The 25928-nt window shown below is 48.9% G+C and overlaps 1 protein-coding gene across 2 annotated transcripts in view; it reads right to left on the bottom strand.

Annotated features, from left to right (window-relative positions):
* Positions 1-25928, bottom strand: part of LOC142310336 (opsin-5-like) — a 48325-nt gene that overhangs the window by 9583 nt on the left and 12814 nt on the right. Inside the window, exons 2-5 of one of the 2 annotated variants that reach the window (XM_075347853.1) lie at positions 22600-22687; positions 10424-10586; positions 9378-9505; positions 8871-9205 (exon numbers count right to left, since the gene is read on the bottom strand). In XM_075347853.1, the coding sequence (XP_075203968.1) occupies positions 8871-9205; positions 9378-9505; positions 10424-10586; positions 22600-22687 (714 nt within the window). Of the gene's footprint in view, positions 1-8870; positions 9206-9377; positions 9506-10423; positions 10587-12627; positions 12689-22599; positions 22688-25928 lie in introns of those variants that run through there. The other variant, XM_075347854.1, reaches the window with a different exon arrangement.

Genomic DNA, 25928 nt, shown 5'->3' on the forward strand with positions numbered 1-25928 from the left:
CGCACATCCTACAAGTGTGTATAGGTGCCAGCTGAAAAAACATAACAATTACAAGATGCATACAGCTGCACACTAAAATGCCACCAATGTATAAGGGAACTCTGGTACTGCATTACTGCTATATGAAAAAATGAGATTTTTAGTTTATGAATTGGCCAGTGCATGTAAGCCCGGAAACCAACGGCAAGGTAAATCTTAATATTTCGGGTACCTAACTAAAATGCCACTATCTAGGTTAAAAACATCCGTGTCTGGGCAGCTAGACTAAAAATCTAACTTGAATTGCCACTATCTGGACTAACCTCCATGTCTGGGCAGCTAGGACTCCTGGTCAGGGCCGGCTCCAGGTTTTTGTGGGCCCTGGGCGGAAGAGTCCCGGTGGGCCCCATCCACACGCAGACACACACACATACGTACACATACATATACATATTTAAAGACAAACTCACAAAAAGACGTATAGAACTGACATATCTATACAGTCATATACACTGACATACATAGATACACATCATACATGCATACAGACACACACAACACAACTCTGCTAGATACATACATACATACACACATAGCTCTGCTACATACATACACACATAGCTCTGCTACATACATACACACATAGCTCTGCTACATACATACACACAGCTCTGCTGGATACATACACACATAGCTCTGCTACATACATACACACATAGCTCTGCTACATACATACACACAGCTCTGCTGGATACATACACACATAGCTCTGCTACATACATACACACAGCTCTGCTGGATACATACACACATAGCTCTGCTACATACATACACACATAGCTCTGCTACATACATACACACAGCTCTGCTGGATACATACACACATAGCTCTACTACATACATACACACATAGCTCTGGTGGATACATACACACATAGCTCTGCTACATACATACACACAGCTCTGCTGGATACATACACACATAGCTCTGCTACATACATACACACATAGCTCTGCTACATACATACACACAGCTCTGCTGGATACATACACACATAGCTCTGCTACATACATACACACATAGCTCTGCTACATACATACACACACAGCTCTACTACATACATACACACATAGCTCTGCTACATACATACACACATAGCTCTGCTATATACATACACACATAGCTCTGCTACATACATACACACATAGCTCTGCTGGATACATACACACAAAGCTCTGCTACATACATACACACATAGCTCTGCTATATACATACACACATAGCTCTGCTACATAAATACACACATAGCTCTGCTACATACATACACACATAGCTCTGCTACATACATACACACATAGCTCTGCTACATACATACACACATAGCTCTGCTGGATACATACACACATAGCTCTGCTACATACATACACACATAGCTCTGCTACATACATACACACATAGCTCTGCTACATACATACACACAGCTCTGCTGGATACATACACACATAGCTCTGCTACATACATACAGACACACACGTGGCTCTGAGGGGCCCACACACAGCTCCAGGGGCCAGCACATAAAGCACCGGGGGGGGGGGGGGCAGGGCATACACCTAAGGGGGGAGAAGCCCATACAGCTCACCAGGGCCCATAAATCGGGGGGGCGGGGAGGGCACATGCCGCTCAGGTCACGGTGGAGAGGGGGCCCACACAGCGCTGGAGAGGGGGCCCACACAGCGGTGGAGAGGGGGCCCACACAGCGGTGGAGAGGGGGCCCACACAGCGGTGGAGAGAAGAGCTGGGCTGGAGGTCGCTGGCTGGCACTGCAACTCCTTCATCTGTGGGACTGAGCAGGCCGGTCGGTAGCTCCGCCCACAGATGAAGTTCAAACCAGGAAGTCTGCGCGCCTTAAAGGGACGGCGCTGCAGATTCCTGTCGAGGACTGCGGTCCCCGGAACTCGGCCCGGGGGCAGCAGAACTAAGGCGAGGGGGCCCCGGCCAAGGGGCACCAGAACTGACGAGGCCGAGTGGGGCCCCCCGGCTCTCCAGGGCCCCGGCATTTGCCCGGGTATGCCGCGTGCTGACGCCGGCCCTGCTCCTGGTACAAGGATTATGAACACAGCCTGGTTTATAGGGCGGAGTGCTTAGTCAGTTCCCTTATCACATTGATGGCATTTTAGTGTGCAGTTGTATGCATCTTGTAAATGTCTCTGAATTGGTCTTCATTCATTAGCTTTTCCTTTCAAGGTCCAATTTTTTTTCTGATGAAAGCCTTTCTCACCTCCAGCTCATTAATTTAAATTTTAAGTCCCTTTAACTCTGCCAGGAGCTTTATCTTTCTTGGTTTGGCAGCAGTAGCGGCTTTGGCGCTTGTGCAGCGCAGCTCCTCCTGGAGTCTTCTGATGGTCTTAATCGCCTCTTCATACTCACAAAGGTGGCTCATAACCCGGGAGCCATAGGTGGAAACAGACTCTTGGTGTCTCTGCAGCCCCCTCAGTGAGGTCAGCCTCCGTGAGCACTCAACTTTCCTCTGGAAGGATGACTATTATGAACACTGGCTGGTTATCCTCTATGTTGGTAGTATTGCGGCTTTTCTGGGTCTCTACAGACCTGGGGGGAGTAAGAGCCACATTACTGAGGCTCCTGGTGGAACGTCTCATCCCGGAAACCTCAAGTGTGCAGGCCGGTTGCTGGCTTCTCCTGTCCCCACATTAAATTACATATTGTCAGGGCCAGGTGGACGGGTGGATCCACTGGGCCGAACTCCTAGATGGTGGTAAGGGGTCCGGTAGCTGGAGCACTATAGGCAGCAGAACAGTCCGTGCACAGGAGTATAACGGAGAAGTCCCTGGGACTACGGAGTCACTGGTGGTAGTCCGGGTGACGCAGCTCAGGTTCGGAAGCCGAGAAGATGTCAGGCGGGGTCCGGAACCTTTGGAGCGAGATGACAGGTCACCGCAGGGATCCGAGATGGTACGGACTGTCAGGATTGGCAGATGGACTGCGTTCGGGGTTCGGGATTCGGTCTGGACCGGATGGCGAGGCAGGCACGGCTCTACAAGAGAGATAGGTGAGTATATACACATATACACCAGGAGACCTGACTCCTAGCTTAAGAAACACGAAGATCAGGCCCCGCCCCCTTGGACATAAACCCCCTTTATACCCTGTACCTGTTTTGCATAATTTCCTGTTAATGGACGCTGGCCCTTTAAGAAAGGGTCAATGACCGCGCGCGCGCCCTAATGCGCATGCGCGCTGCCCGAGTGCCAGAAGCCAGAGCAGGAAGCTGCGAGGAGGAAGCAGCAGGGCCAGGATGGGGCTGTGAAGCCGACGGACGCCGGGTGCGGGGACCAGGACGCTGGGGACGCGCTGGCAAGGGGTGCTGGAGAGCGGGGAGCGGCGGTGACCGGACCAAGGAACCGGGAAGCGAGACGGAGGACCCGGGGAGCGTGACAGGTGAGCCGGAGGGCAGCACAGGGGACCCGGGGAGCGTGACAGTACCCCCCCCCACGCCCCCCTCCCCGCAACCGGGACAGGAAGGCACGGATCAGCGGAGTACCCACATTCTCCCGGGGCTCCCAGGACCTATCCTCAGGACCATACCCTGCCCAGTCCACCAGGAAGAACTGTCGACCCCGTACGGTCTTCATGGCCACGATATCCCTTACCGCATAGATGTCGTCATCGGCAATAGGTGGAGGAGCCGAACTGGCAGCAGCGGAGAAGGGACCCAGGACAACCGGCTTGAGCAGGGAGACGTGGAATGAGTTGGGTATCCTCATCGTGGCCGGGAGCTGTAGCTTGTAGGAGACCTCATTGATCTTGTTGAGGACTTTAAACGGCCCGATGTAGCGAGGACCCAGCTTGTAGGATGGTATCTTCAATCGGACGTATTTGGATGCAAGCCAGACTAGATCTCCAGGAGAGAAACACGGAGGATCCAGACGTCTCTTGTCTGCGTGTCTTTTCATCCGCAGGGAAGCACGCCCAAGGGACGCCTTGACAGAGTCCCAAATGGTTGCAAAGTCACGGGCTACAGTATCAGCAGCAGGGACATCCGAAGAAGGGGATACAGGCAATGGGACGGAGAGCTGAAGTCCGTAAACGACATGGAAGGGAGAGCTGGAGGACGACTCACTGATGTGGTGGTTATGGGAGAATTCAGCCCAAGGAAGAAGCGTGGACCAGTCGTCGTGATGGGCGTTGACATAGTGACGTAAGAAAGAGGTCAATATTTGATTGACCCTCTCCACTTGGCCATTAGACTGAGGATGGTATGCAGATGAAAAGTCCAGAGTCACTCCCAGATGGTTGCAGAGAGCCCTCCAGAAGCGGGAGGTGAACTGAGTTCCTCTATCGGATACGATGTGAGATGGAAAGCCATGCAAGCGGAAGATGTGATGTATGTAGGCGTCCGCAAGTTCCTGAGCAGAGGGCAATCCAGCCATAGGGACGAAATGAGCCATTTTAGAGAATCGATCCACCACGACCCATATGACTGTGTGTCCGGAGGACAATGGCAAGTCTGTAATAAAGTCCATCGCTATGTGTTGCCACGGAACTGAAGGTATCGGCAGAGGCAGAAGACGGCCATATGGCAGGTGTTTGGGCGTCTTGTTCCTGGCACAAGAGGAGCAGGCAGAGACAAAAGCAGCGACGTCCGTGCGAAGGGATGGCCACCAGTAATGGCGTACAATCGCACCCCATGTTCTCTTCTGACCAGCATGACCGGCTGTTTTCGAGGCATGACCCCAGTGTAACACTTTTTGCCTGTCTGTCTCAGAGACATAGGTCTTCCCGGGCGGTATCTGGGCCAGGGTGACAGGGGCCACCGGAATGATTTTGTTAGGACAGATGATGGGTTGGGTAGTCTCCTCCTCCTGCTCTATGGGCATGAAAGACCTGGACAAGGCATCAGCGCGTACATTCTTGTCCGCGGGTCGGAAATGGAGCTAGAAATCAAACCTGGCAAAGAATAAGGACCACCTGGCTTGCCGTGGGTTCAGTCCCTGAGCAGACCGCAGGTATTCCAGGTTCTTGTGGTCCGTGTAAATGATAACGGGGTACACTGCTCCTTCCAGAAGGTAGCGCCATTCCTCCAGAGCCAGTTTGACTGCCAAGAGCTCTCGGTCACCGATGGTGTAGTTGCGTTCAGGCGCTGAGAAGCTCTTGGAGAAGAATCCGCAAGTCACCATCTTCCCGGAGGAGGATTTCTGCATGAGCACTGCTCCGGCTCCTGAGGAGGAGGCATCCACCTCCAAGGTGAACTGGCGGTTTAACTCCGGACGGTGAAGTACAGGAGAGGAGGCAAATGCCCGCTTCAGCGAGCCAAACGCGGCGTCGGCTGCAGGTGACCAGTCCTTTGGATTAGCCTCTTTCTTGGTCAAAGCGGAGAGAGGAGCAGTCAGAGCCGAGAAGTGAGGGATGAACTGGCGGTAGTAGTTGGCGAATCCCAGGAAGCGTTGGATTGCCTTCAGTCCAGAAGGAGGAGGCCAGTTGAGAATGGAGGAGACCTTCTTTGGATCCATCTGCAGTCCGGTATCAGAGATGATGTACCCCAGGAAGGGGAGAGAAGACTGCTCAAAGACACACTTCTCATACTTCGCGTACAGACGATTCTCTCTCAGTCTTTGTAGAACCAGCTGCACGTTCTCTCTGTGGGTCTGGAGGTCCGGAGAGAAGACAAGGATGTCATCCAGATATACTACCACACAGACGTAAAGAAGGTCCCGGAAGACGTCGTTCACCAGTTCTTGAAAGACGGCTGGGGCGTTACACAGGCCGAAGGGCATCATGCAGTATTCATAATGCCCATCGCGCGTAGTGAACGCGGTCTTCCATTCGTCCCCAGAGCGGATGCGGACCAGATTGTAAGCACCCCGAAGATCCAGCTTGGTGAACACACGAGCTCCTCTAAGCCGGTCAAACAATTCAGGGATGAGCGGCAGAGGGTACTTGTTTTTTACGGTGATTTGATTCAAACCCCGGTAGTCTATGCATGGGCGTAAGTCGCCCTCTTTCTTCTTGACAAAGAAGAAACCTGCTCCAGCAGGAGAGGAGGATCTCCGGATGAATCCCCTTGCCAGGCTCTCTGTGATGTAAGTAGACATGGCCCTTGTTTCGGCTGGAGACAATGGATATATCCGTCCTCGAGGTGGTGTAGTTCCAGGGAGCAGGTCGATGGCACAATCGTAGGGACGATGTGGCGGAAGTACCTCGGATTCCTTTTTATCAAAGACGTCTGCAAAGGACCAATAGGCCGAAGGCAGCCCCGGTAGGTTCTCTGGAACCGGAGGTCGTCGGATGGGTTGTATGGCCTTCAGGCACTTCTCATGGCACGAAGAGCCCCATCGGGTGATTTCGCCAGTGCCCCAGCTGACTGATGGTTCGTGTGTCCGCAACCAGGGAAGTCCCAGCAGGATTTGATGGGACATGTGTGGGAGGACGTAGAGAGCGATGTTCTCGGTGTGCAGGGCACAGATACGCAGTTCCACCGGCTTGGTGATCCAGGAGATGGTGTCAGAGAGGGGTCTCCCATCCACAGAGGCAATCACGAGGGGCTTGTCAAGTGGAGTAACAGGCACCTGGTACTTGTCCACCGTGGCCTGCTGGATGAAATTGCCTGCTGCCCCGGAATCGAGGTATGCCTCAGCCGTGAACCGCGTCTCTCCCGTTGTCACTTGCACAGTCCATGTAACCGGGTCTGAGAGAGTCCCAGCACCTAGGGTGGCCTCTCCTACCAACCCTAGGCTTTGGAGTTTCCCGGCCTCTCAGGACAGGAGCGTAGCAGGTGTGTGTCCTCTCCGCAGTAAAAGCAGAGGCCCTTGGCGAGCCGCTCAGCTCTACGTTGTTTAGACTGCCGCACTCTGTCGATCTGCATGGGCTCGTGGACGGGGGCCCCAGCTGTTGATGACTGAAGTACGGAGGGCTTCTGCGGAGGAGAGGAATGCCGTACCGGACGTCTCTCACGGGACACTTCCTTGGATCGCTCCTGAAAGCGGATGTCCACTCGAGTCGCTAGGGTAATCAGGGCATCCAGGGTGGTCGGTACGTCACGACCCGCCAGCTCATCTTTAATTCGCCCCGAGAGTCCTTCCCAGAAGGCGGCGGTTAAGACCTCGTTGTTCCACCCGAGTTCCGAAGCCAAGGTGCGAAACCGGATTGCGTATTGGCCCACCGTCAGAGTCCCCTGACGCAACCGGAGAAGAGACGAAGCAGACGCGGAGGCGCGTCCGGGCTCATCAAAGGTGCCACGGAATGTCTGCAGGAAGTCCTGGATGTTCGTGGTCACAGGATCCCCCTTCTCCCACAAGGGGTTCATCCACGCCAGTGCCTCACCCTCTAGATGGGACATGATGAAGGCGACCTTGGCTTGATCAGAGGCAAACAAATGCGGCAGCTGCGTGAAATGGAGGGAGCATTGGTTTAAGAATCCCCTGCAGGTCTTGGGGTCTCCGGCGTACCGGGGTGGTGAGGCCAAACGAAGTCTGGAAGTATCTGACGAAGTCGCCACGGGAGCTGGAGCCGTGGCTTGACTAGTGGAGGCCCGGGATGCTGAAGACGTGACTGCCGCTTGTAGTGTGTTCAGGCGGGCGTCCACAGAAGACATAAATTGCAGCATGCGGGTCTGAGTCTCTCGTTGGCGTTGGAGTTCCTCCTGTACGGCTGCTAGTGCTGCAGCGGGATCCATGGCCTGATCTTACTGTCAGGGCCAGGTGGACGGGCAGACCCAGGAGGTGGATCCACTGGGCCGAACTCCTAGATGGTGGTAAGGGGTCTGGTAGCTGGAGCACTATAGGCAGCAGAACAGTCCGTGCACAGGAGTATAACGGAGAAGTCCCTGGGACTACGGAGTCACTGGTGGTAGTCCGGGTGACGCAGCTCAGGTTCGGAAGCCGAGAAGATGTCAGGCGGGGTCCGGAACCTTTGGAGCGAGATGACAGGTCACCGCAGGGATCCGAGATGGTACGGACTGTCAGGATGGCAGATGGACTGCGTTCGGGGTTCGGGATTCGGTCTGGACCGGATGGCGAGGCAGGCACGGCTCTACAAGAGAGATAGGTGAGTATATACACATATACACCAGGAGACCTGACTCCTAGCTTAAGAAACACGAAGATCAGGCCCCGCCCCCTTGGACATAAACCCCCTTTATACCCTGTACCTGTTTTGCAACATTTCCTGTTAATGGACGCTGGCCCTTTAAGAAAGGGTCAATGATCGCGTGCGCGCCCTAATCCGCATGCGCGCTGCCCGAGTGCCAGAAGCCAGAGCAGGAAGCTGCGAGGAGGAAGCAGCAGGGCCAGGATGGGGCTGTGAAGCCGACGGACGCCGGGTGCGGGGACCAGGACGCTGGGGACGCGCTGGCAAGGGGTGCTGGAGAGCGGGGAGCGGCGGTGACCGGACCAAGGAACCGGGAAGCGAGACGGAGGACCCGGGGAGCGTGACAGGTGAGCCGGAGGGCAGCACAGGGGACCCGGGGAGCGTGACACATATCCTGTACTGATTCTGACTTTCATCCTGCAATATACTCCAGAGCTGCACTCCTTATTCTCCTGTTGCAGTCACTGTATACATTCATTATATTACTTATCCTGTACTGATCCTGAGTTACATCCCGTATTATACTCCAGAGCTGCACTCACTATTCTGCTGGTGCAGTCACTGTGTACATACATTACATTACTTATCCTGTACTGATCCTGAATTACATCCTGTATTATACTGCAGAGCTGCACTCACTATTCTGCTGGTGCAGTCACTGAGTACATACATTACTTATCCTGTCCATCCAGTCTTATTCTCCGGAGCTGCAGGACAAGTACTGTATATAGACTGTGGCTGATTCTGGAGATTCCTCCTACATGTTGAATACTATACAGTCTCCCACCTTGATTATGAGGTTGTGGACACCACTTCCCTTGTTCTGTGGGGACAGGTACTGCTGCACGGCTTTTCTCGCCCCATTCACAGTGAGCAGAATCAGGGTGTAGGAGATCAGGATTAACGAGCAGGGAATGATGTAGCAGAACACAAACAGTGCCACGATGTAGGAGATGGCCCTGTGCTCCTGGTTAGCAGCTTTCCAGTCTATACAGCAGGCAGTGCCATAGGGCTCAGGACCATAACTCCCCCAGTCTGCCAGGGGCGCCGTAGCAAACACGAAGGCATAGGCCCAGACGCAGAGCAGCAGGACCCGGGAGTGTGAGGAGGAGAACTTGTTACCTGCAAAATAGAGTAGGAACATGGACTGAGTCTGCAGAAGCTCTCGGCAGAAGTGCGGCAATACTGCGAAAAGCAACTTCTAATATGACTAGCGACACATTTTTAAAGGGGGTTGTGTAACTAATGGGACGAGAGTGAGACCCTAAATTTAATCATCACTGTTGTCACTCACCGTACATGGGGTAACAGACCTTTACACAGCAGACGGCACTCAGAACTGTGAGGTTAGTCAGGCTGCAGAGACCAAACAGGACGCCACAAAACGCATAATATTTACAGACCAGCCGGTCAAAGAGCCACCTAAAGAGAGGAGAGAGCGGATGTTATTCTGCAGAACAAGAGATAGAAAGAGCAGCAAATGGAGAGACCTCCTGCGGGTGGGGGGCTGGCGTGTGCCACATTGCCCAAAGTGTAGCATGATAGGATCCTAGGCTATTGGTACATTGCAGTTCCACTTGTGACCAGCAGATGGCATCACTGCCCTGTGTGTATTTAAAGGGAATCTCTAACATATTTATGACCTGTTCATAGGAGTCTCATTGTGACATTGATGGGTGATCAACAACTCTCATCATCTCCTCCTATCCGAAACAGTATCTGGAATTGTCAATTATACTGTAGGCAGATGTATGAGATGGGAAATGTCACATAGAACAATGGACGGGCACATATATATATATATATATATATATACGTACATACATACATACACAGTATATATGCTGTATATATATATATATACACACAATTAAAGCAGAATGAAAACAGGGGCCCCCTTGCCGGTTTCCCATGCTGGTACTAACCTGACAAACATTTTCTCATATATATATACTGTTGGTGTCTGACTGTCCAGTCTTATATAAGTATAACCATTACATCTCTGCTTGCTGTCAATGTAAAGAGTTGCTTATTTGCATGCAGAGCCCAATTAAAATAAAACCCGATCTGGCCTGGTCAGCCATCTACACAGCTTGTTCCAATGTTTGGCTCTCTGCGGGCAGTATAGTGTGTATGTGTGTGTGTGTGTGTGTGTGTGTTGCTTGTGCCTGTATATAAGAAATGTTTCTATTTATAAACAAAGATCATACAAAAGGTGAGGAATTTAAACATTTATGCTCCTGTTAATAAGGTGCTCATCCATTTAAGAATTACCAGTCTTCAGTATTTTCTTCTCCAACATGTGGCACGCAAGATGAATCCCAGCCCTTGTCTAATTACCTGTGAGCGAACAATGATGGGATGGCCAGAGGGAAGAGCGTCACTGTCATTCCTAAATCGCTGATCGCCAGGTTTACAATGAAGAACTCGGCCGGCTTCAGCATCGAGCGTTTACGATACGCCACCAGCAACAACATGGAGTTTCCAGAGAGGGAGAAGAGTCCTAAGAGGAGAAGAAGCAGAAGTGTCAGCAGTGCCCCGCGCGCTATCACTAGGTGATCAGAAAAGCAAATAGGGATTCAAAAGAATCTATATATATAATTGCCTTATTCTGTCTGTCTTGCTCCAAAATTGTGTCACAGTGACAGTGTCGTTAGCGTGACAACTGTCGGATTGGCCGCTGGGCTCGGCCTGGCCCCGCCTAACCACGGATTGGTCACTCACCTTGACCTGGCCCCGCCCCCGCATGGATTAGCCGCTCGCCCCGGCCCTCCGCACGCATCGCCCACTCCAGCGTACACCGGCTCCCGGTACACATGTGCAGGGAGCCGGCATACGCTGCGGTCAATAATGAAGTGTCATGCAGCGGTGAAAGAGTTAAAGACACTGCAAGACACTTCATTATAGGCAGTGGGCACCCCCAGAAGAGAGAAGACAGAAGAAAGAAGACCCCGCAGTCATACTCACTAGACACCGACCGGGAGCAGGTGAGCGCATCAAGGTCCTGCAGCGGCGGAACAGACACACACACATCAGATCACACTCACACCTCACACACACATCAGATCGCATCCACACACTCACAACATCCAGTGATATTGCTTACTTCTTGGCGGCGATACTGTGCGTGCAGTGACCTTCCAGGACGTGCCGGAGGATCACATGGCCGGAAGCATGTGGTATCTCCGGATGTTGTGAGTGTGTGAGCGCGTATGTGCGATATCGTCAGGGTGTGTGCGCGTGTATGCGATCGGGTGTGTGAGTGTCGGCAGAAGGCAGAGGAGCACTGCGTGCAGCACAGCTGCTGGGACCGCCCACCGGAGGGTATAGGGAGAAGTGGGGTGTGAGTGTATGCGATCAGATGTGTGCGTGTATACTGTCTGATGTGGTGTGCAGCATGGGGGATGGAGCACGATGGGGGGTGCGCAGCATGGGGGAGGGAGCACGATGGGGGGTGCGCAGCATGGGGGAGGGAGCACGATGGGGGGTGCGCAGCATGGGGGATGGAGCACGATGGGGGTGCATAGCATGGGGGATAGAGCACGATGGGGGGTGCGCAGCATGGGGGATGGTGCACAATGGGGGGTGCGCAGCATGGGGGATGGAGCACGATGGGGGTGCACACCTCCCCCCAAAACACACACACAGCGCCACACGTGCACCGCACAACACACCACACCACACATACACTGGGAACCACAAACACCGCCCTACACAGACACCCACAAACAGACAACGCCGCACACACACAACATCCATCACACAAACACCGCGGCATACACAAATATACGCACATACCGCGCAACACACACACTGCACAAAACATACCTCCCCCTCTGCTTTTTACAATGAAGTGTCTTGCAGTATTTTTAACTTTTTTAGCTGCATGGACACTTCATTACTAAACTGTGACTAAGGCTTATTTTCAGGGTAGGGCTTATATTTAAGCTTTGCTCCGAAAATGCTGAAAATCACTGCTAGGGCTGATTTTTGGGGGATGTCTTATTTTTGGAAAAACATGGTAATGACCTCTGTTCCCATTTGACAGCCACTATACCCTGAGTGCCCCTATAACAATAAGTGCCCACTTAACATTTAATAATGTTCCCTAATCCCCCCTACTATATAGTGCCCCACACTGTATGATGGCCCCCACACTCTAGAATGACCTATTAGAATCCACCACACTTTGTGAGGGTCCTCTTAATAGCCTACAGTCTGTATCATGGCCCCTTAGTGGTCCCACTTCGAATGAGGGCCCCTTTAGTAGCTATTATTCTGTATGAGAGCTACTGTAAAGAGTAGCCCCGACTATGTTCGAGGGCCCTCTTTGTAGCTCCCACTGTGCATGACGGTACCCTTAGTAGACCCCACTATGCATGAGGGCCCCCTTAGTAGTAGCCCCCACTATGTATGAAAGCCATCTTTGTAGCCCCCACTGCTCATGAGGGCCCCCTTAGTAGTCCCCACTATGTATTTGGGCCCCCCCCCTCCCACTGTATCATGGACCTCACACAATATTACAATAAACATCATCTACTCACCTAACCCTCTCGCATTCAGTGTCAGTCATCACTGTGGGACTCTGGCATATAGTGTATATCACATCTCTCCGCCTGGGGCTTGCTGTTCAACTACCCTAGAGCGACCTATGGCCTATTAAGCAGAGAGCAGTAGTGCAGGAAGTCCCTGTCTCCCCATTCTACTAACTGTATCGGCATGCCACGCACGCTGACAGTTAAAGATGGTGGTGACGCCGTGTGGGCCCCTCCAGGTCAACAGTTGGGGGTGACCACTCCCTCTCGAAACCCCCCCCAGCGGTTACTGATAGGTACTGCTTAACTTTATTAAATGACGATAGGGCTAATCATTGTGCAGATCTACATTGTTTAGGGCAAGGGTCTCAAACTTGTGGACCGTGCCAGCTGCCATTGGTGAAGCTCTGCAGAGAGTTCCTCTGGGCCGCATTGGAGATCAATCATCTGAAGTAAAACGCAGATGGCTGCAGCACCCGGCATAGGGCCGTGATCTTCAGGGTCCTGCAGACCACAAGAAGCTGCCTCAGAGGCAGCATGCGACCAGTGGACCACGTGTTTTAGACCACCTGCCCTAAAGAATGTAGATCTGCACAAGAATTAGCCATATTGTCTTTTAATAATAAGGTTAAGCAGTACCTATCAGTAACCACTGGGGGGGCTGCTACCTCATGGGCCGCATGATCCTGCGGGCCGCAAGAAGCAGGAATGAGGACACCGAGGGAACGGAGGACAGGTGAGAAGAATTTCTTTTCTTTTGAATGTCTGTGTGTGTGCGCACATGTGAAAACGGCATAATGGGGCATAAATAGGGGACAGTACTACAGGATGGTGTATTGCTAAAAGAAGGGGACAAGGATGGGCACTAGGAGGGACACATTACTACAGGGAACAAGATGGGCACATTACTACAGAGGAAAAGATGGGCACATTACTACAGAATAGGCACAAGATTGACAAATTACTACACGTTGGGGACAAGATGGGCACATTACTACAGGATGGGGACAAGATGGGCACATTACTACTAGATGGGGACAAGATGGGCACATTACTACAGAGGACAAGATGGGGCACATTACTACAGGATGGGGACAAAATGAGCATGTTACTACAGGATCGGGACAAGATGAGCACATTACTACAGTATGGGGACAAGATGGGCACATTACTACTAGATGGGGACAAGATGGGCACATTACTACAGAGGACAAGATGGGGCACATTACGACCGAATGAGGACAAGATGAGCACATTACTACAAGATGGGGACAAAATGGGCATATTACTACAGAGGACAAGATGGGGCACATTACAACCGAATGAGGACAAGATGAGCACATTACTACAAGATGGGGACAAAATGGGCACATTACTACAGGATAGGAACAAGATGGAAACATTACTACAGGATTGGGGCAAGATGGGCACATTACAACAGGATGGGCTCAAGATGGGCATATTACTACAGAGGACAAGATGGGCATATTACTACAGAGGACAAGATGGGTACATTACTACAGGATGGGCACAAGATGGACACATTAATACAGAGGACAAGATGGGCACATTACTACAGGATGGGCACAAGATGGACACATTACTACAGGATGGGGTCAAGATGGGCTCATTACTACAGGATGGAGACAAGATGGGCACATTACTACAGAGGACAAGATGGGCTCATTACTACAGGATGGGGACAAGATGGGCACATTAATACAGAGGACAAGATGGGCACATTACTACAGGATGGAGACAAGATGTGCACATTACTACAGAGGAAAAGATGGGCACATTACTACATGATGCGGACAAGATTGGCACATTACTACAGAGGACAAGATGGGCACATTACTACAGGATCGGGACAATATGGGTACATTACTACAGTATGGGGACAAGGTGGGCACATTACTGCAGGATAGGAACAAGATGTGCACATTACTACAGAGGACAAGATGGGCACATTACTACAGGATGCGGACAAGATTGGCACATTACTACAGAGGACAAGATGGGCATATTACTACAGGATGGGCACAAGATGGACACATTACTACAGGATGGGGTCAAGATGGGCTCATTACTATAGGATGGAGGCTTTCTTATTTGCATACTTCCCAGGGGGCAATGCTCTAGAATCACTGCGTTGAGAAACACGTGATGGTGTCTCCGCAGTGGATTTGTTGATCTCTCTAAGGTCAACAATGCTTGCTTAAGTAGTCTTTTACTAGGCATTGCCCCCACTAGCCAGATTCCTACTCCACACTGATGAGGGGCAAATACCCCGAAACGGCTGTCTGTGGATGGATACCATGTTTGGTATAGGTGGTCTCCTTGACTGGAGACTGCCCTTCCCGTGGTTGTTCCTTCCCGGTGAAAGACCTGGCTAGTTTCCTGTCAGCGTTGAGAAACACGTGATGGTGTCTCCGCGGCTTTCTTATTTGCATACTTCCCAGGGGGCAATGCTCTAGAATCACTGCGTTGAGAAACACGTGATGGTGTCTCCGCAGTGGATTTGTTGATCTCCCTAAGGTCAACAATGCTTGCTTAAGTAGTCTTTTACTAGGCATTGCCCCCACTAGCCAGATTCCTACTCCACACTGATGAGGGGCAAATACCCCGAAACGGCTGTCTGTGGATGGATACCATGTTTGGTATAGGTGGTCTCCTTGACTGGAGACTGCCCTTCCCGTGGTTGTTCCTTCCCGGTGAAAGACCTGGCTAGTTTCCTGTCAGCGTTGAGAAACACGTGATGGTGTCTCCGCGGCTTTCTTATTTGTATAGTATGGGGACAAAATGGGCACATTACTATAGAGGACAAGATGGGCACATTACTACAGGATCGGGACAATATGGGTACATTACTACAGTATGGGGACAAGGTGGGCACATTACTACAGGATAGGAACAAGATGTGCACATTACTACAGAGGACAAGATGGGCACATTACTACAGGATGCGGACAAGATTGGCACATTACTACAGAGGACAAGATGGGCATATTACTACAGGATGGGCACAAGATGGACACATTACTACAGGATGGGGTCAAGATGGGCTCATTACTACAGGATGGAGACAAGATGGGCTCATTACTACAGGATGGGGACAAGATGGGCACATTACTTCAGGATGGAGACAAGATGGGCACATTACTACAGTATGGGGAAAAGATGGGCACATTACTACAGCATGGAGACAAGATGGGCACATTACTGCAGGATGGGGACAACATGGGCACATTACTACAGAGGACAAGATGGGCACATTACCACTTTCGCGACGGCAAAATCCCAAGCTTTAACAAAGCACACTACAACACTTGGTTCCACGCCACCTCCCCACGCAGGGGGTCTAGAGGGGTTTCCATAGCCCTCGCTAAAGATATACCCTTCCTAGCTCAAGATGTCGCTATTGACCCAGAGGGCCGATTTATTTTCGTCAAGGGTATGTTGGCCGGCTCTATGGTAACCCTAGGGAATGTATATGCCCCAAATGTCAAACAGATTCGATGGTTGATGTCCACGCTCAAAAAATTCCGCATTTTTTCAGAAGGTACTCCAATATTGTGTGGTGACTTTAATGTGGCCATGGAGCCCAAGCTGGATTCCACTGCAAAAAAAGTCACCTCTCTTTAAGGGACCTATCTCGGATTAAATGCTCTCTTCATTCCCTCTCTTTGATAGATATCTGGCGCTATCAGCACCCCACAACCAAGGACTTCACATTCTTCTCTAATCCTCATAAATCATACCACAGACTAGACTACATTTTTCTACCTAGGCATTTACTACCCAATGTCAATGACTCAGAGATCCAATCAACACCTTACTCTGACCATGCTTATGTTTCAGTTAGCTTCTCACTCCTGAGGCCGTACTGGCTACATCGTACGTGGAGGTTGAATTAATCAATTCTCTCCTCGGAAGACAATAAGAAACGCATATCTGAATGTCTCCGTAATTATTTTGCAGAGAACAAGACACCAGATATTGCGGCCCCAATGCTGTGGGAAGCACATAAGTCGGTCATTAGGGGAGAACTGATTTCCATCTCCTCACATCTCAACAAGCAGAGGAAATTGTTCTTGCAGACTCTGTATGCTGAGATTGCCACGTTGGAGGCTCAGCATAAGAAGTCCCTCTCCCAACAGACATTAGAACAATTGACTGCGAAGCGTGTGGAACTCAGGGATATACTTAATAAGCAATCGGCTAAGTTTTATCTCAGTTGGAGAAATCGTATGTTCCTCCATGGGGATAAAGCTTCCAAGCTTATGATGTCCATGATAAAAAAAAGACAGGCTCGTACGTTCATACATGCAATTAAAACCCCACAGGGTCATCGCACGCAAGACTATTCTCAAATCTCGGATGAATTCCTTCGTTTTTATAAAAATTTATATCAAATTCGGCCTGAAGAATCGGCAATGGAGAGAGACAAGAGGAAATGTGGTATACAAAACTACTTAACTAAATTAAATCTCCCGAAGCTCTCTAAATTACAGCAGGAGTCCCTAGAAAAACCGTTCTCTCGAGCTGAGGTTCAATCCATCCTGTCCAGGAGTCCCGTGGGGAAGGCTCCAGGTCCAGATGGCCTCCCCATTATCTATTATAAGAAATTCTTTGATATTTTGGGGGATCATTTATTAGCTTCATGCAACGCTCTCATACATGGCGACCCTATGCCCAAGCAAGCACTAGAGGCACATATATCATTAATACACAAAGATGGGAAAGATCCAGAGTGTTGTGGAAATTATAGGCCCATCTCACTCTTGAATGTGGACCTAAAGATATATGCTAGTTTAATTGCCAATCGAGTGGCAGATATCCTTCCAGATCTCATCTCCCCAGAACAATCAGGTTTTGTCAGAGGTAGAGAGGGGAAGGATAACGCACTAAGAGTAATAAACCTAATGCAATTCGCCAGGACACATAAGCTGCCTCTAGTCCTGCTGGGAACGGACGCCGAGAAGGCGTTTGACAGGGTGGACTGGACCTTTTTGCAGGAGACGCTGGAGGCCTTCCACTTTCCCCCAGATACCATACGCGCAATCCTACAGATGTACACATCTCCCACGGCTAGGATTAAAATAAATAATACCCTCACCAACCCTTTTGACATTAAAAACGGCACAAGGCAGGGTTGCCCCCTATCCCCTCTACTCTTTGTCTTGGTCATGGAGCCATTGCTTACCTCCATTCAACAGGATCGGGACATTGAGGGGTATAATCTGCAGGGAGTTCACCACAAGTCCGCTGCCTTTGCCGATGACTTGTTGGTGGTAATGTCCAAGCCAGAGAGGGGTTTCCCTGCCTTTATGAAATTATTAGAGGAATATGGCCGATGGTCTAACTTCAAAATTAACCTATCCAAATCAGAAGCTTTAAGCATTAATATCGCCAGTAAAGTTACTAAATCTCTCCAAAACACGTTCCCTTTTCGGTGGCCAGACGGTCATATAACATACTTAGGCATTAAGTTAGGGAAAACCTTCAAGTCCCTATTTGATCTCAACTACAAGCCCCTTCTTCCTAAACTTACCACACAAATAGCCTCGTGGAAGGCTCCCTTCCTTTCATGGATGGGTCGGAAAAACTTAATTAAAAGCATTATACTTCCAAAGTTTATTTACCTTTTTCAAATGCTACCCATACCAATTCCCGCAGCTTTTCTCTCTCAGTGTAACTCTTTAATTTCCAATTACGTCTGGAACAAACATAAACCGAGAATTAACTTTCAAACATTGAACCTTCCAAGGGACAGGGGGGGCATGGGATTAACCAGTATATCGTTATACTACCAAGCCGCCGTCCTGTCTAGATCGGTAGACTGGATCAGACGCCCATCGACTAAATTGTGGATATCCATAGAAGAATACCTAGCCCCCACTCCTCTGCGAGCTATGCTACTTTCCCCTGCTAACCAGAGGGATAAAAGATCCGTCACAAATGAGCTTACGAGAACTCTATTGTACAAATGGAAGGAAAACAGAGAGATACTGGCCCCGCCTCTCTCCCCTTTAACCCAAGTTTCTGACATACTAGATGCTGATGTAAACCAAGCCGTGTCCACGAAATCTACATTTCTGACCAATGTGAATGTTCCGTTAGCTGATCTCTTGGTGGACGGCTCTTTGATCTCTGAACAGGAGATGGGTAAGAACCCAGGCCTTTCTAAGCTCACATTTCTTCATCACACAAAGCTAAAACATGTGATTCATCCATTATTACCTCACACTCATCTCGACAGACCTTTAACTACATTTGAATCTTTTTGTATGCAAACCCGGACTCCCAGGAAAATTCTTTCTAACTTGTACCAGTCCCTGCTTACAAAAAATCTGGTAGTAAAGAGAGCATATATACTGAGATGGGAAAGGGACCTGAGTACTATATTTACCGATCTACAAACGAGCCAGATTTACAAAGCCTCACATGGCCCGTCGTGTTGTGTGAGAGCTCAAGAGAACTCATTTAAAGTGATTGCGAGATGGTATATTGTCCCCACCTCGTCTAATGCATGGAGCTTTTCCAACTCAGATCAATGCTGGCGATGCGAGAGGGACAAGGGAACATATTTACATGTTTGGTGGTCTTGTCCGATTGTCCAGACCTTCTGGCGGATGGCTTCACAGTTAATATTTGACCTCACAGGCAAACAGGGGGCTCTGGAACCTGGACAAATGCTTCTAAACTTCCCAATGTGGCCTAAAGACAAAGCTACTTCAAAATTAGCGTCATTTGTAGGCTCAGCTTGTAAGCTTCTCATAGCCCAACTGTGGCGCACAACGAAAATTCCCACTCTCACACAGCTTTTGCTGAAGATCGATCAATTGTATCACGTTGAAGAACTCTCTGCCCTTTCGCGTCAAAATATGCTCTCTTTCCTTCAGGTCTGGAAGGCTTGGCAGGCCTATAAGTCTAAACCGCAATTTTCAATAGTAACTTCGCAGACGGTAACATAGGGGACTGTAAGTCACCCTTCCCCTCAGCACGGTGATGAATGACAGTTGTCTAAACATTCTTGCCACGAAATGAATGGATCCAAGACCAGCATCTTCTTCTATCCTCTCCTTTCTTCTCTCCTTTCTATTTCTTTCCCCTTTCCTTTCGTCTCTTGAACCCTCTAACTTTAATCCTGTAACTGAATTTCATGCGACAAAATTCGCTCCCCTAGATTCTAGCTCCCCCCCTACCTCTAGTTTCTATGATACTTATTGTTAAAAATTGTTGCATATTAAAGCAGAAACCAGAATACTAAGTTAATTAGGGCTTTCCTAACACTAGATAGTTAAGTTTATTATTTAGAAGGCTCAGACAGGACATACGTTACCTGAGCCATAGAGTTAAAATGGGAAGCGTCTGATGCAATTGTGATTGTATTAGTCATGTCTGCGATTTCTATTGTTTGTGTATTTTTATTTTCTTTTGCTTCAATAAACAAAACATTAAAACAAACAAGATGGGCACATTACTATAGTATGGGGACAAAATGGGCACATTACTATAGAGGATAAGATGGGCACATTACTACAGTATGGGGACAAGATGGGCACATTACTGCAGGGGACAAGCATGAGGTACATTACTACAGGATGGGGACAAGGATGGAGCACATTACTACTGGTTTGGGACAAGGATGGGGCACATTACTACAGGGGACAAGGATGGGGCACATTACTACAGGGGACAAGTATGGTGCACATTATTACAGGGGACAAGGATGGGCACATTACAACAGGCAACAAGATGGGCACATTACTACAAAATGAGGATCAGTATGGGAACATTCCTACAAGATGTTGGCCAAAATGACTATATGATGCTGATTGTAAAATTATATTACTTACAAGAACAGGATAAACATAAAATAAAAAATATATTAAAAATAAAGCACAACATTTTATTTTTTTACCACTAAAAATGCTTTTTATATATAAAGTGAAATAAACAAAAAAAAGTACACGTTTGTTATAGTAAACAAATGAATAATGTTAAAAAAAAATGTGATCAAATGGTGTATAGAAAAAAAATACTATAATCACTAAAAATGTCACTTTGTCTTACAAAGAATGCGGCCCCCCAAATATTTTTTTTCTATGTGCGGCCTTTTTACTAAGCCGAGTTTGAAACCCTTGGTTTAGGGTGTTTGCACTCGAGGTGTATATCTGTGCCACCCCTAAGCACGCGAACTGCTCGGATCCGGGATTGCTGTGGCTCTAGGGTCCCGGGGCTCAGCGGCCACTCAATAAAGGGGGTATTTACAAGGGAGTAATGTTCGTGACACCACCTGTGTTAATGGGAGTACCGCCGCTGCTGGAGGGAGAACCAGGGCACGTGGTGTGAAGCAGCAAGGTGACAGTCCCTTCTCAGGTAGGGAAGGCCCCGGTGCTCGGGTGATGAAGGGAGATGGAAGGCAGGGTGCAGAGACAGGTGTACTCACTGTGGTGGTTGATGCACTGTACGGCAGAGATAAACTGAGGCACACTCTGTTCTTAACCAAGTCTCTGTGTACAGTTGCCGCTGCCGGGAGCCCGTCTAAGTACCCGGTCCCACCGGTGTCACTTAGTGATTCGGAGCCTGCCTCCATGCACAATTTGTTGTCTGTTGATGGTCACCGTGGCTTGAAGCTGTTGGGGGCCCTGCTCACTATGTGTAGTGTAGCCGTGCTCTTAAGGGCTGGCACCTGGGACCTCAGTGGGTTGTTTTGTCTGGAAAACCCTGTCCCCCTTCGTTGTGCTGATGTCCTCAATCTCTGAGCTCCTAGGAAGGTCCCTGAAGGCCCCCTTCCTCTGCAGGTTAATTGCCAGGACGTTGAATCGGCTCCTGACCTAGGGTCCTGTACCCCGAAGTACTCGGTACCGATCAGTTCTGTCAGTCCCTGTACCCGGACACCGACTCCTCTGGTCCCGGATCACTGCTTGCGACCCAACTTCTCCTTACTAGCTCCCCGAGAGCTAGCACTCCAGCTCCTCTCACTTCAGTAGGTCTCTCTCTTCCCTCCAGTCTGCCTGACCCCTAGGTGGGTGTCCCTCTTCCAGCTAGACCAACCCACTGGCGTGTCTGACAGGTCATGGTGTGAGGTGTGGGTTGTGATTTGTGGTGCAGATGGGAGTGACACTGATTTCCTGGGTACCTGGAACCATGGGGGGTAGGTCCTGCACCCTGGGTAAGGATGCAGTTCCATGTAGCACCCTGATGTACTCAGGGGCATTACATATGCTCTGGATTTTCCAGGTAGAAAGTTTGCTACTGGCATTGTGGATGAGATTTTATAAAGTCTCAGCCATATTCTGCGATTTATTGCGTATTTTGTTACATGATGCATGTTTTCCAAGCATTAGTCCCTTCAACTGCACGTCTAACACACATCCGGGTGCCAGACAACACGTGCGCATACCATGAGGTTGGCATAGGCTAAGCATTGATGCTCCACTTGAACAGAAATTTACCAGGGACAGGGGCAGTTTTTTGGGGGGATTTTACATTGCAAAATGTTAGAATTAATCTGTGAAGGAAGCTACAGTAAAATAGCATGCGTCACCACCAGTAAGGCTATGTTCACACGTTGCTTTTTGCATATTTTTTTCATGAGTTTTATGGAAATTAGAATCTGCTTTTTACAGTTCCAGCAAAAGCTATGAAATTCCAGAAATCTCATGGACATACACACTTGCTTTTTTTTGTGTCAATTCATGCATGTCAATTTTTTCAGCGTTTTTGCTGGGGTTTTTTAACCTTTGAAAGCAATGAGAAAGTGCAAAAACGCTGCCACATTTTTACTGTTTTTTTGGTAAATGAAACTAACCAAAACCTACTTTTTGTAACTAGCTTTTTTTTTACTATCAAGCGAGCAGGTTTTGCTGCAGCAAAAAGGCAGCCAAAAAGCAAGTGTGAACATGGCCTAAGTGTAAAAACTGCCTAAAAGAAAAGAAAAAAACTAAACGTGTGCGGTGGAAAATACTTTACCAAACAACGAGTACACGGTTCCCAGGATGAGGTCGCTGGTTTTTGATATGGAGGAATGAAATTCTGATGCGACGGATCCATTTACCATCTGCAGGGAGATGAGAGTTAGACAGAAATGGTAACAACGGGGGCTGAAGCATATAAATCCGGACAGATGATCCCCTATTATTATGATCAGTGAGTGTTTGAGAACACATCCTTAATCTTCTGCTCAGACTGATAAGACGGCAAAAGATTTAATTCAACTATACGGCAAATGCAGAAAAACTCTAGATTCATATATGAGCAGCGATGATTTCCTCTAGTCTTCTTAGTAGTCTCATAGTCTTAGGGGCACTTTGCACACTGCGACATCGCAGGTGCGATGTCGGTGGGGTCAAATTGAAAATGACGCACTTCCGGCATCGCATGCGACAACGCAGTGTGTAAAGGCTGGATGATACGATTAACGAGCGCAAAAGCGTCGTAATCGTATCATCGGTATAGCGTCGGCGTAATTCATAATTACGCCGACGCAATGGTCCGATGTTGTTCCTCGCTCCTGCGGCAGCACACATCGCTGTGTGTGAAGTCGCAGGAGCGAGGAACGTCTCCTACCGGCCTCACTGCGGCTTCCGTAGGATATGCGGAAGGAAGGAGGTGGGCAGGATGTTTACATCCTGCTCATCTCCGCCCCTCCGCTCCGATTGGCCGCCTGCCGTGTGACGTCACAATGACGCCGCACGACCCGCCCCCTTAACAAGGAGGCGGGTCGCCGGCCACAGGGACGTCGCACGGCAGGTGAGTGTGTGTGTGAAGCTGGCGTAGCGATAATTTTCGCTACGCCAGCTATCACCACATATCGCTGCTGCGACGGGGGCGGGGACTATCACACTCGGCATCGCAGCATCGGCCTGCGATGTCGTAGTGTGCAAACCCCGCCTTAAGATTGAAAGAAGACACAATCCATCTAGTTCTGTCCGTAACCTAATATGTTGATCAAGCCTAGTGATGCGTGGACCCGGACTGTAAAAGTCTGGATCCGCGCAGTTTCAAAAGGTACCCAGGTGTTTGATCCGGATCCAGTACTCGAGAAATTAAAAAAAATAAAGGAAAAATAAAGAAATTGAGACCCCCCCCCCATATAAACATAAACTCTGAAAAAATCCTTTATTTGGAATAAAATACAAAAAAGCACCCTTTTTCACCACTATATTAACCCCCAAAACACCGCTGCAGGTTAGATGTAATCCACACAACATCCCATGACGATTCAGCAAAACTATATCTGAGTCATAGTAAGCGGCCATAGAGCATGACTGCCCACTGTGACTGCAGATAGAGACTGAGCCGCGATGAGAAATAACATCACTCAGGTGATTTGGGGTCACAGCTGGGCTTTCTACTTGTGCAAATTTGGTGCTGCTGAAATGTATGGACCAGATTTCAGCACCAGATTTCAGCACCAAATTTGCACCTCCTGGCAAAAAAAAAGTTTTGTTTGCATTTTTGGGCCAAGAGATGCAAATTTGGTGATGACATTTTTACTCCATATTCCTGCACCCAATCTACACTTCGTGGCAAAAAAAAAGCAAATGTTTGGGGTTTTTTACGCATTTTTCTTCTACTGCGTTTTTTTGGCTGCAATTTTGATGCAGCTTTCTGACAGGAGGTGCAAATTTGGTGTTGCTGAAATTCCTGCACCAGATTTCAGCACCAAATTTGCACCCCCTGGCAGCATTTTTGGGTCAAGAAATGCAAATTTGGTGAGGACATTTTTACACCATATTCCTGCACCCAATCTATACCTCCTGGCAAAAAACTGCTGTATTTTGCTCCTTTTTTGTGCCGCAGTTTTTATGCAGTTTTCTGTCAGGAGGTGTAAATTGGGTGCATGAATATGGTGTGAACATTTCAGCACTAAATCTGCAGCTCTTGGCAAAAAAAACCCAGCGGTTTTCTGCCAGGAAATGCAGGTGAGTTCACAGAGTTTAATGAGATCACTTGAGGTCAGGTTACTTGCGGTCACATGTGGAACTGTAACTGCAAATAACCTGAGTGACGTAACTGCTGATTGCGCTGCTCAGTCATTCTCTGTCTGCACTCACATGGCCACTCACTGTGACTCAGATGTAGCAGTGCTAAATCATCGTGGGACATTGTGTGGATTACGTTAGACCTGCAGGGGTGTTTAGGGGTCAATAAAGTGGTGAAAGAGGATGTTTTTTGCATTTTATTTCAAATAAAGGATTTTTTCGGTGTTTGTGTTTATTTATTTTCACTTACAGATTAGTGATGGGGGTGTCTCAACAATGCCTGCCATTACTAATTTAGGACTTACTAGCTTCTGTGGGTTGCCATTAATACCATATTACCCCGATTTCCACTGCACCAGGGCAATTGGGATGAGCCAGGTAAAGTGCCACGACTGTTGCATCTAATGGATACGGCAATCCCAGTCGGCTGCAGGTTGCTATTTTTAGCAACCTGCATGAACTTCCCTAGTTTGAGAATACCAGCCCACAGCTGTCAGCTTTATCTTGGCTGGGTATCAAAATTGAGGAGAGGCTACACATCTGTTTTTTATTTTAATTATTTATTTAAATAATTAAAAAAAAAAAAAAGCTGCATGCGGTTCCTTTTGTTTTGATACACAGTCAAGATAAGCGCAAGGCTGGAGGCTGCAGCCAGTAGCCGTGGGCTTTATCTGTGCTGGGTATCATAATATAAGGGGGCCCTACACCAATACTTTTACTGTACAATATAGACCCGCAGACTGGGTCTATGATTGGAAGCAGTCAGCTGACACGCTGACACTCAGGGTGGGGGCGCATTTGACTGCAACTAATCAAAGGCGCCGGTGGGCGGGGAAAGCAGTGAATATTCAATGAGGGTTAATGATTGGCTCCAGAAGTGAATGCGTGACCTGGAAATAGTACACTGCTATGACGGATGCTCCGTAAGTGCAGCGCCCATGCTCCTACCCCCCGATCCCTTCTACCAACACTTTTAATCTCTGGATTCTGGTTCCCATAGACTTATATGAGGACCGGATTCCAGACCAGAACCGGATTTTTTAAAAAAACAGACCAGGGATCCACTGGTCCCGGTTATGTGCAAGTCCGCTCATCTCTAATCAAGACGAAGGTAAAAACCCCATGAGGCAGCTGCTGATTCCTTTCCAACTCCACATGCAGTTATGGGACAAGTTCTTTGTATCAACCTCTCATCACAGAATCTAGTACCCTTAAGTTGTAATATTTATATTTTTCATGAAAGTCTTCTAGGCCTCCTTGAACTTTTTTAGTGAATCAATCATTACACCATCATGTGGTAGAGAGTTCTATAGT

The sequence above is a fragment of the Anomaloglossus baeobatrachus genome, chromosome 5 (genome assembly GCF_048569485.1).
Source record: "Anomaloglossus baeobatrachus isolate aAnoBae1 chromosome 5, aAnoBae1.hap1, whole genome shotgun sequence".
NCBI classification, from domain to species: domain Eukaryota; kingdom Metazoa; phylum Chordata; class Amphibia; order Anura; family Aromobatidae; genus Anomaloglossus; species Anomaloglossus baeobatrachus.